General features: G+C 33.7%; 1 protein-coding gene across 1 annotated transcript; it reads right to left on the minus strand.

Annotated features, from left to right (window-relative positions):
- Positions 1 to 402: 402 nt before the first annotated feature.
- On the minus strand, positions 403 to 11844 carry LOC117415727 (26S proteasome regulatory subunit 7-like). The gene is made up of 12 exons (XM_034026444.3): positions 11632 to 11844; positions 11101 to 11138; positions 10636 to 10717; positions 5741 to 5840; positions 5295 to 5426; positions 4829 to 4901; positions 4563 to 4658; positions 4059 to 4223; positions 3777 to 3864; positions 3292 to 3494; positions 2995 to 3091; positions 403 to 717 (listed from the first exon to the last, which is right to left on the minus strand). Exons 1-12 carry the CDS (start codon positions 11699 to 11701, stop codon positions 560 to 562), a joined length of 1302 nt encoding a protein of 433 aa, XP_033882335.1. The 5' UTR covers positions 11702 to 11844; the 3' UTR covers positions 403 to 559.
- Positions 11845 to 12035: the final 191 nt, after the last annotated feature.

The raw sequence follows: 12035 nt of genomic DNA on the forward strand, positions 1-12035 counted from the left end.
GTAGCTTAAGTGGTCTTTTTTTTCCAAAAGATTGTTAAACTACCAGAAATTTAGTATTTTGGTCTTTGTCATTAATTAGTGGCCAATGTTCACTACATGCTTATTTATATAAAGTGGAGGGTGCCAATACTTTGGTCTCCAACTGTATATTTGCAGTCACAAATTTAAAATGTGTGTAGTTTGATTACCACTTTCTGCATCGACTATATGCAAATGTACAAATGTATGATGTACATCCAGACAAGTTATATATCCTCAGATTCTGATACACTGAACTCAAAGTAAAATTAAACAATTTTACCAGAATTGGATAAGCACTTGTATAACTGAAATGACACATATGTACATACCCACCTGTACATACCTCCATAAACCCATAAAAAGGGGAAAATAACCTGAAGGTTCACTTTTCATTTGAATGTTTTTATTTATATTGTATATATTTTTATTAAAAAACAAACTGAATGTCATGACATTAAGAGTCTTTACTGTGTCTGTTATAGAACAAGAAAAAGGGACAATTCATCCAGAATTCTATTTTTAATAGTATCCCAACCAATTAGTTATAAGTCATGTATCTTGGGGTGGCACTGAATTTAGCATATGACTTGATCACTTTATTCACAGCTTCTAGGAAGTCCTTCTCTGTGGCAATTTTCCTACGAGCTCTAATAGCAAACATTCCAGCCTCTGTGCACACACTGCGAATCTCAGCACCTGCAACAAAAATACAATAAGTTTTGACACCCGATTTGTATATACCTCCTAAACATTGCTGACAAGATCAAAGAATGTACACTGAAGTGCTTGGAAAAATTTACACACATCCATGTGTAAATCTGGATCAAATAAACAGATTTTTGGATACAGTTCTCCAGATACTGTATATGCAACGTGAAATATATATTAGGGATGGGAATTTCCAGATATTTTAATGGTTGTATACACTTAATTTACTAAACAATTACACTTCTAGTTTTCATCAATGTGCCACTGGCAAAAAAATTGTGCTTACATAATACCAAAATTTAAGTACAACGTAAAAAAAAAATAACAATAGCGTTACTATTTGACACTTCTTCAATAAGCAGCTCTTTTTATGAAAAGGAAGTATAATACAAACAAAGTATGAATAAACCACAACTTCTGCATAATTTCCAAACAGCAATTAAAGGCAGCATAATGTAGAGATTATAGTGAATGAATAAATTATGTCTCTTCATTGGACAACTGTAAAATACAAATAAATGTTTACATTAAGTAACATCATATTAAATACAGCATGTACCTCCTCATCCTGGTATATATTCTGCTACTGTACATGAATGCTTATAAATGTAGTGCAGATTATACATTAAAACTTTGAATTTCATGAACTAAAGTAATTAAGGCTACGTACACACATACTGCAGTTGGCTCCACAACCGTACTTCAAACAGCACTCTGCGGTTGTTTGTTGTACACACACACACACACCTTTCATTACTGAAGTGAGTGACTCCCTGCTTAAACAAACCACAGAACTCGGGCCATCATTACATACCGATGGTGAGGTTTTGTGTGACAACATGGAGGCTGTTTTTGTTTACGCTTTTGGAAGAAAGTACTATACGTAATCGATTGAGAGCTCGTCAAGCAAAGCTGTGCTCGTTTTTGCAAAAGCAGCAGAGACGCCATTTAGCCTTTTCTGCACTGCTAAATACAGTGGTGACAATCTGCAGTACCATGACGAAACATTTGGGTAATCTTCTGAACAGAAGGCTGGTGGGAAGTACTTGAGTGATTTCCAGATGACTGGATTAAAAATGTATGCATGTCTAAGAAGTCATATATGCGTCTTTGTCATTTACCGAGACATTTCCTGGAGTGCCAAAACACACAGATGAGACGTCGGTATCAGTGGAAAAACGAGTTGCGGTCGCACTGTGGCGTTTGGGGATACGAATTGTCCCATATTGTTTTATTTAAGTTGCAAAACACCCCAATTTTTTTTTTTCTTACAATTTTACAACTGTAGTTTGATTAAATAAAAAGTATTATATGTATGCACTAGGGCTCTGGACTCTTGACTGGACGGTTGTGGGTTCAATCCCAGGTGGGGGACAGTGCTGTTGTACCCTTGAGCAAGGTACTTTACCTAGATTGTTCCAGTAAAAACCCAACTGTATAAAAGGGTAATTGTATGTAAAAAATAATGTGATATCTTGTAACAATTGTAAGTTGCCCTGGATAAAGGTGTCTGCTAAGAAATACATAAATAATAATAATAATAATAATATTTACCATTGTTATGAATTTACTATTTTTCAATACTACAAAATCAGCTCATCGGCGCACACACACACACACATTATATATATATATATATTATATATATATATATATATGACATAATTAGTTGCGCAGATCTCCACCAAGCACCAACTACGGTTGTGTTAGTGTGGTTGTAATACACACACACAGTTAGTGTGCATTAACTAACCAAACTGAATTAATAACTGCACCCGATACTCTGAAAAGGATTAACTAGTGCGGTTGTCACTGCCCTTTGTAACCGAACTGCGTGTGTGTATACAAACCGTATTAAGAGCAAAAGGTGAACTCACAACCGCATTTAGCCTGTGTGTCTACGTAGCCTTAGTGTCATAGAATGAAAGAAATGTTTATTTATAGTAATATGTTGTGCTGCAGCGGCAGGCTTAGAGTTAAAGGGTCTGTTTAGCTCATTTGCAATACAAGATTATACAATTAGTAATTATATTAACAATTCTCTAATTGATTACTCGAATAAACGTTTACACCTGCCCATCCCTAATACATAAGCAGGTACAAACATAAATACATATGTACAGACACCACAACTATATCCCTGTTACTTGGGATATGCAGTAAAAAAGACCTAGCAGGTATTTTGTCAGGTAATACACTGGCCAAAGGTGATCACACTTAAACTGCAATATTCTATCTCTGTCCACATATTTAAAAGTATCCTACCTGTGCTGTTGGGGCAGAGCCGGGCCAGCAGCTCAAATCTAATGTCCCTCTCAACACTCATAGACCGAGCATGGATCTTAAAAATGTGAGTACGACCCTGAAAAAAGAAAAACGTTTAACATAATAAGACTTGCAGAATTGCAATTCAATAACAAAGAGGATGTTACTTTTTAAAAAACAAATATGCATCTGAATAATGAAAAGTGATTGTTTGTTATTGCTAGTGCTACTCAATACCCGCATTAAAAGCAAAAGGTCTTCCCTATTACTTTGCTAGACAGCACTGGGATCACCCACCTCGAGGTCTGGCAAACTGAATTCAATCTTCCTGTCCAGTCTACCAGGTCTCATGAGAGCCGGGTCCAGTGTGTCAGGCCTGTTGGTCGCCATGAGAACTTTGATGTTTCCTCTGGGATCAAACCCATCCAGCTGGTTAATCAATTCCAACATGGTACGCTGGACCTCATTATCACCACCCGCACCATCGTCGAAACGAGCACCTGGGTATTACAACAAAAAACAGACACTCTACATAAGAATACTTACCAGTTTATAAAGCTGTATACCCGAATCACTTTGTCTTTTTAATAAAATTCCAGTAGACATCATCCATAAATATTAACCACTCAACAGTGATACATTTAGAAATACTAAAACAAAATGAATACATTTGAAATGACAAAAAAAAGTACTTTTCCATATCTTTTGAAGACTTCTAGTTGAAGATTTTCTCACTGAATTTATTAAAGTTTCTTTTATTTGAAACTGAAATAAGCACATACCTCCAATTGCATCAATTTCATCAAAGAATATAAGACAGGCCTTTTTAGTTCTAGCCATCTCAAACAGTTCACGAACCATTCTTGCACCCTGAATGAAAATAATAAGCAATATAATTAAAACTATAGGAATGTATTTTTGGAAACCATAAACAATACAAATATGTCTTCTGCAATATTAAATATTTTTTTTAACAATACAAGGAACCCCAGAAATCTAAAAGGCATCTCTTCAATTCTCCCACCCACTGGTCTACACTTCACATGAGAGAACACCAGTCTTACCTCTCCCACATACTTCTGTACAAGTTCTGATCCAATGACTCTGATGAAGCAGGCATCTGTGCGGTTGGCTACTGCTCGGGCACACAGAGTTTTTCCTGTGCCAGGTGGGCCAAAAAGCAGCACTCCCTTTGGTGGCTCAATACCCAAGTTAACAAATCGTTCAGGCTTTATGGAAGAAAATAAAAAAATGCATATTTGGAACACTGAACAAAATGAATGAACTAGCAAAGGATGACAGATAGGCTTCTTCTTTGTTATTAGAGGGCTAGAAATAGTTTTAGAAATGCATAAATGTGCTACTAATCACTTTCTAATCTGCAGGAAATTGTCTGAAATCAGAAAGTTATGTTCAACGGCAATCCCTCATTTTCCATATGGAATATCGATTTTAATTACATTCTTATTCCAAATAAGTTTCTTCAAATTTGCTGTTCTGTCTGTTGATGAATACACAATCTGCACTTAAGAACTGTTTGAAATAATACAAATAAATGGTTGGCATACATGAAGCAAAGGAGTCTCAACAACTTCTTTCAGCTTCTCAATTTGCTCTTTGCAACCTCCAACATCACTGTAAGTCACATCTGGTTTCTCTTCCACCTAGATGAAAAGGGATTAAAGTCAGCACTTTAAGTCATGTAATTAAGCACGTTATTATTCACGCCACAATGATCAGAATGTTTCTTTATGAATCAATCCTTTGCATTTATGATGAATATTTTATAGAAACTATAATATGAAAAAAATGCCATCAAAACAACTGCACTTACCTGCATCATAGTAACAGTTGGGTCAATCTTAGGGGGTAATGGAATGTGGATCTGGTACTTATTCCTGTCAACACTAAAAAAAACAATAATAGGAGGATTAGATTTATGTTATCACAATATCAGTCTTAATTCAAACACTGGTCCCCCCTTGTGCAGGTAATACTTTTACTTTTTATTTTGATGATGAACACTTCAGGTGTAAGTTACATACTCATGGCAATACTTACAATGAAAACCATTCCAACATTTTTGGCCAACAGTTCTAGAAAATCCTAGTTTCAGAAAAAATACATGTTTGCTTTATCGATTAGATAGCAGCAGGAAGGTTTATATTATTAATATATCTGTACACAATACAAACTGTAGAATTGAAATAAGTTTAGAAGATACATTTATTTTACCAGAAGACTTGCGTGTAAGTTATGCACAGACCTACAATCTAATAAAATTATTTAAAAATACTGACCCAACTCTCATCCCCTCTTCAATGTCAGTGGGGGCTACCTGGTCACTCAGGTCCACCACAAACTTTGCAAACTGTTTCACATTGATGATGTACTTTGGATCTTCAGAATCTGCGTTGATGATCTTGGTGCATCTAGGAAACGAGTTATGATTAGTGAGGCTAAATGGGTAACAGAGACAGTAAATAATTATGCAGCTTTTGCTGTGAAGTGTTCACTGAGGAAAGATTAGTTTTCAGAGGTCATCAGAAGTTACCAGGTTGTCTTTAACATTATCACAGTATATGACAGTTGGTCTGCATATTAAATCTTATTTTGTAAATAAAATATAATATACCAATTTAAAAAAATGCAATTAATTTAATCCTTGTGTTTTTCTGCTACAACCATGAACATAAATATTTTAAAAATAAATAATAAACAAAGCAGATTACATTTATTTATTTACCTTGCTACTTGTAATGGTTGCTCACTCTGAAGTGTTTGCTTGTCTGCCGCCAGATCCCAAAGTGCAGGTGGAGCCAAGCCAGTGTCTGATTCTTTAATACCTGCACAAAGAATGGATTTTTCAGGGATCTATATTATATATATAATTATTATATTTAATTATTTAAATATTATTAAATTATTTAATTATTATTTAAAAAAGAGGATACAAAGAAAGAATTATAGAGATGGAGTTAAGAAAAGTGGATAAACTAAAAAGAGATGATCTACTAGATTATAAAAATAGAGATAAAAAGGTCAAAAGAGTCCCATTAGTAATGACTTACTCTAAACTTTTGCCCAATATTTCTAAGATAGTTTGGAAACACTTGCGGATTCTACATAATTCAGAAAAATTAAAAAAAAGTATTTCTTAAGGCCCCAGTTGTAGCATTCAAAAGAGAAGCTAATTTAGGTGATATTTTAGTTCACAGTAAACATAAAAGAATAATTGACAAAATAGGTTCTACGAACATGTGCACCAGTAAATGTAAAGTGTGTAAATACACGGACAAAAGTAAAAATATAATTAAACATAAGAACACCACATATCCACTAAAAACTAATACCTACTGTAAAAATAGCAATGTCGTTTATGGAATAGCCTGTGAAAAATGTGATGAAATCAAATATGTTGGAGAGACTGGAACTACTTTATATAAAAGAATTCAGAACCACCTTTCATTAATTAGAAATAAAAAAATGAATGAACCAATAGTACAGCACTTCACCAGTCAGGGACATGACATAAATGATGTAAAGTTTGTAGTATTAGAACAGCTCAAATTAGACAATGTGACATATAGAAGAATAAAAGAAAGTAAATGGATAAATAGACTGAACACGATTATGCCAGCGAGACTCAACAGAAAAGAATGAACTAATTAACTTCAATAAATATATAACATTTAAATAAATAAACAAAATTCATTCAAAAGTTGTGCATGCTGATGTGCTGGGGAGGCCAAATCTAGACTGATCCTCAGAGCCAGCATTGCATGATATAATAAAAATATAAGTTTATATAAAGTAGTGTTAATTATAATTAATACAGATTCAAAGATAGAAGTAAAAATGATGTCACAATATATAGAACACCATTATATCATGTAAGAATAAATCATGGATTTGAATGTAAACAATAACAAGTAGTTGTCATGCTGTCAAAAACCTATAAATACCTCCAATGTTTTGATTCAAACACAGGCTCCCTTGAGAAAGATATGTACAACATATTGAAACGTTGGGCAGCTGGCTCTTTGAGCTAAAATATATATTTATATATATATATATATATATATTATATATATATATATATATATATATATATATATATATATATATATATTATATATATATATATATATATATATATATATAGACACACACACTGCTGTGCAAAAGTCTTAGACATGTTGCATTTTTCTACTGCGATGCATTATGAGCATCAACAATTTACTCAAAGCCTCCACTAGTGTTTTCTACTATTATAACAACCTTGACTTGCAAGAAGAAGGAAAAACATTGAGTGAAACAGCTTGCATCACTTGATTTTCAAGGTGTGGTATCCGAAGCATTATCAACAAGTCCAGAGAAACATAATCTGTAATTGACAAACCCAGGACTGGACGACCCAAAAAGCTGTCTAAGAAGGATGAGCAACACTTGAAGATAATATCCTTAAGGAAGAAAGAAGACAAGCATTGAATTGACAACAGAACTGGCAGAAGGCACAGGTGTCGTTGTCCATCAAATCAACAGTACGAAGGTCACTCTTGAAATCAGGACTTCAAGGTTGCAGTGTTGCTGTAAGAATACCTCTGTTAAGAAAGGGGAACAAGACTAAAAGGCTAAAATATGCAGAACACAGAAATTGGACTATAGAACAATGGTCAAAGGTGCTTTGGACTGTTGATGGATCACGATGTTTTAAGACCCGTTTGATAAATACATTGGCATTTAAATATAGCACTCTCCAATTTTCATATTCCTGCCGTCACTAGCCTTTGCCTTGTTTTGTGTCAAATCTGACAAATTTCCAGTGTAAACATAACGGTAAATTAAGGGAAAAAAAAAAAAATCAACCCCACTGTCCAAAGGAGAAAAAGGTTTGAAAACTACATTAACATTATGGCCTATTCACATGGAAATAATTTGATCTCTCATTGTTTTTTATTTGCTGTTGGTTACAATTTACGAATTACGTGGCCCAGCTTCTGCTAGCGAAAGCAGCGGTCCCTTCCAGTGTGCCACGGCTGCAGAGGTGTATTTCACTTTTTGCTGTCATATTTTAATCAAAACTTTACATGACTTTGCATACCCACTTAGATGTGCATTATCATCAGTGAATATAACTATATTGTCATTTTTCCAAACAGTACATTAGAGGTAGCCTACCCTTTCCTGCAACAGAACTTTCGACAGCGACAACTCTGGTTGATAATTTTATTTTGCATCTCCATACTTGAATATCTATAATATCTCTCTCTCTATATATATATATTTTATTTTATTCTGGCTCAGTTTAGGATTGACCTGCCCTCACTACACTGCAGCCTATCTAATTTCCCATACTGTAATTCTGCTATTTAATCTTTTTATGTGGTAAATATGCCTATCACAATAAAACAATAAGAAATTGGAAATTGTGTGAGGAATATGTTTTATTAATTTAGCCAATTTAAAATAAAAGAATATTGCAGCGAGGAACAGCCAGAGGCTGGTGGGCATTTATTTCAAAATGTTAACACAGTACCAGTGTTTTTTTAGTTAACTGTAATAACGAAAATGTCTACTAACGAACATAAATCATATCCGTTAATAGTAACTATAACTAAAAAATAATGTAAAACGATAACGAAATAGTATCTAAAAAAAACCACCAAAAACATTTTGATACAGTTAGGCTTGCTACTTTTCAACTGCAATCGGTAAAGCTCGTTAAACATTGAATTCCCCAAAAATATGAGTTAGACTGAAATACATTTATATAGGATAAACTTGCGTAAAACCACTCACTATTTTTTATTTTCTTACCAAAAATAACCATTTAGAAACCATCTCTAGTTTGTGTAGTTTTTATACTTGCTGTCCCGTCTCCGTTTCACTCTGAATGGCTAGATGTCGATGTCAGTCAACTCAGTGGTCCCTTAATAGGCTACTGTAGTTTCACTGTCAGTCATTTCATCTTGTTACATAGAAATTAGAGGGTTAAGTTGTAGGTAAGCTTTTGCTATAGGTATACGGTGATAGTTACTAGTTTGTTTTGAAAATGGGGCGCAAGAGGAAAACACTTAATATTGTGCACAATACCCTGACCGACGGCTGAAGTCAGGACGAAGCAGGCCTGTCTGCCTTGCCTTCCAGTGACTCTGAGTCCAGCTGTGCTGAAGCAGGAGAGGGGGAGCTCAGACTCCGAATAATAAGTGCAAGTTAGTTCTGTTCAACTATCTCTAGTTTTGTTCTGTGCATATTATTTTTACCTGTACATTTATGCTATAAAAGTATGTGTAATACACTTTTATATGCTGCGGTTTCTGAGGCTTATTTGAGACCATTTTTAAATGTGTGTAGGATCTTTGTCTATACGTATAGATCCGCTGTGACCAAACGTTATTTCAATTAGAATGTTGGTAACCATGGTTTTGTTGCATGTTGAATACCATAAAGGGGTTTCGCTAAATGATATGTTTCTCAATGGGATAAAAAGTGGCATTGAAGGTTTTTAAATCATAAAGTCGATTTCACCCATTCTCTGCTTGAATGGAAAAATAAAGATAGAAAAAAAACAGTAAATTCTTTAATCAAACAAAACGAGTGCTAATTACATGTATGGAATGAAAATGTATCTTGCGACAAAGCTGTTATCAGAATATGGAATGGTAATGTAAGCCTATATAAAATGTACAATTTAATATGAGTTTTTGTTTCAATATGGTCCATATTCATAAAGCATTTTCAACCAAAATAAAAAAATAAGCATTTGAACTACCTATAGGGACTGTTAAATTAGCACATGAAAGATTTATCTGACACTACAACATCTTTGTGTTGTTTTTCAACAAGGAAAAAAAGGTAAATGCGTTATAAATATGGCCCTACAGTATGATTTCTCCAGATCTCTTGGAAAGCCTGTGAGCCAGGGACATTTTGTATTGTACAGAAAAAGGCAAATGTTTTATGTTTATTTTTTATTCACTGTTTGTTTTTGTTTTTTTTCATGGGTACCATTGATTCAGGCAAGTTGCTTATATATTTAACCCTTCTATGTGTCTTGTTTTCATCAGACATTCTACTTAAACATTTACAACTGCAAATTTAATAGTTTAATTATTTTTCTTCAACTTGGTTTAATGTAAAAAACTAAACATAGCTTTTGGAAATTTTTAAGTAAAAATCAAGCTGAAATAAACAGCCTGCTTTTTAATACTTGTTTCCAGCACACATAATCTATTTCACTAGTATTAAAGTGTGTGGAGGGCTGTACAGCAAGACTTGGCTAGTAAATGGTAATCTCTGATCAATACATGTTTGTGGTTTGTGATCCTAAGGAGTGTACTGTGAAGAGGTGTAGAGCCTGGCATTACCCAAGTTATTTTTACCTCAACATACTTCAAGATCATCACCACTCTGTGTTACTGTAATAATAACTAAATAATAACAAACTATATTAACTGTAATAACTAAAATTAAACTAATAACTAACTATAACTAAAATAAAATAAAAAATCATAACTATAACTAAAAAAACACTGCACAGTACACAATCAGTTTAAATGAAGGTATTTTGCAATAAATCACTGTATTGAGGTTTCAAGTAACACACATTAAAAAACGTTTTTTCTACAATGAACTTACCAGTAAGTTCATTGATTTTCTTCAGCAACTGCTGGATGTCATCTTCAACCTGTTTAATCTGTCTGGAGTAAGTGCTCTGTCCCTAAAAAGAGGCATCAGACAAAAGGATATAAATGTCAGCTACTCGAAAATTGCTAACAAAAAAAAGCTGGAGACCTAATATTACCTAGTCTAACAGAGGACACTGAAACGTGTGTCCTGCAATTTGTTTATTTTATTATTTCTAAATTTGAGTCCAAAAGAGGTACGTTGGCAGCACTATAAGTTAATAATATAAGTATATCATGATGTATTCTAACCTATAACTTCCTGGTTGGAATAGTACAATACTTTAGTACATTTTACATAGCTAGAATACAATATTGTAAATGCAATATAAAAATGACTTATGAAGCCCTAAAGTTCATGTAAAAGCTAAATAGTAAAATTGTAGTTAAGAACTAAATGTAGTAAATTTTAACTTACATAGGTCTTCAAAAGGGCAATATCACCTTCATCCAAAGCTAGAAAAATGCAAGAGCATACATTTTAATATAAAGATGCAACAAATAAATGTCTAATGTATTTGTTTTTCTTAGTAATCAAAAACCAGTGTTTTTGTATAGATGCGTAATAATACTCGGCAATATTATGAACGCACTACATTAAATGTGATTAAACAAATCTTAACACAAACACCCATTTATTTAATGAGTATATTTGTTAAATAAATATATCAGATGTTGTAAATAAAGATTATGTCAGTGATTGTCACTGGCTTCCCCCTATGACATCAGCCTTGCTTGAGGCCTACTGTCAACAAAACAAACATTTTCATAAAACGTCATATGCAGAATTAAACATTAAACATCTTAAACATAACAAACAACAATACACACTCACTTTAAATGAAATAAAAACATTGTTTAGTAAGAAATCACATTAGCATTCAGTACTGTAGTGCAGACTTCTCAACATGTTTGTTTCCCTGTCATAACTGCATTTATTGATATGTACCTCTTATTGGTTTATCTTCCTTCTCCTCTTCTTTCAATTTGCGCTGCTCGGTTCCTAAATAGTCCGGCATGTTTTTTTTGTTTTGTTTTTTTTAAGCGTTTTGTTTTTGATGCTGAAATGTTCCCTGATCCCCCGTCCAATGCAATGATTCAAAATGACGAGGATTACACAGCAGATTTAGGCGCTTCCGCTTCTCCCGGCATGATGCGCAACTTTCACAGGAAACGAATTTCAGATTTAATTTAATTTGTTAATATTTTCCTGCTTATTTATGTGGTGTTGACATTTATGTTGTATATCCTATCCGTGTGGCGTGTTGTTAATGGGAAAATAAACAGCACAAAGGAATATCCACTAGAAAGTGTCCTGAGGGCATCAGATGAATTTTAATGGTTCGGGTTAGG

Source organism: Acipenser ruthenus, chromosome 7 (genome assembly GCF_902713425.1).
Source record: "Acipenser ruthenus chromosome 7, fAciRut3.2 maternal haplotype, whole genome shotgun sequence".
NCBI classification, from domain to species: Eukaryota; Metazoa; Chordata; class Actinopteri; order Acipenseriformes; family Acipenseridae; genus Acipenser; species Acipenser ruthenus.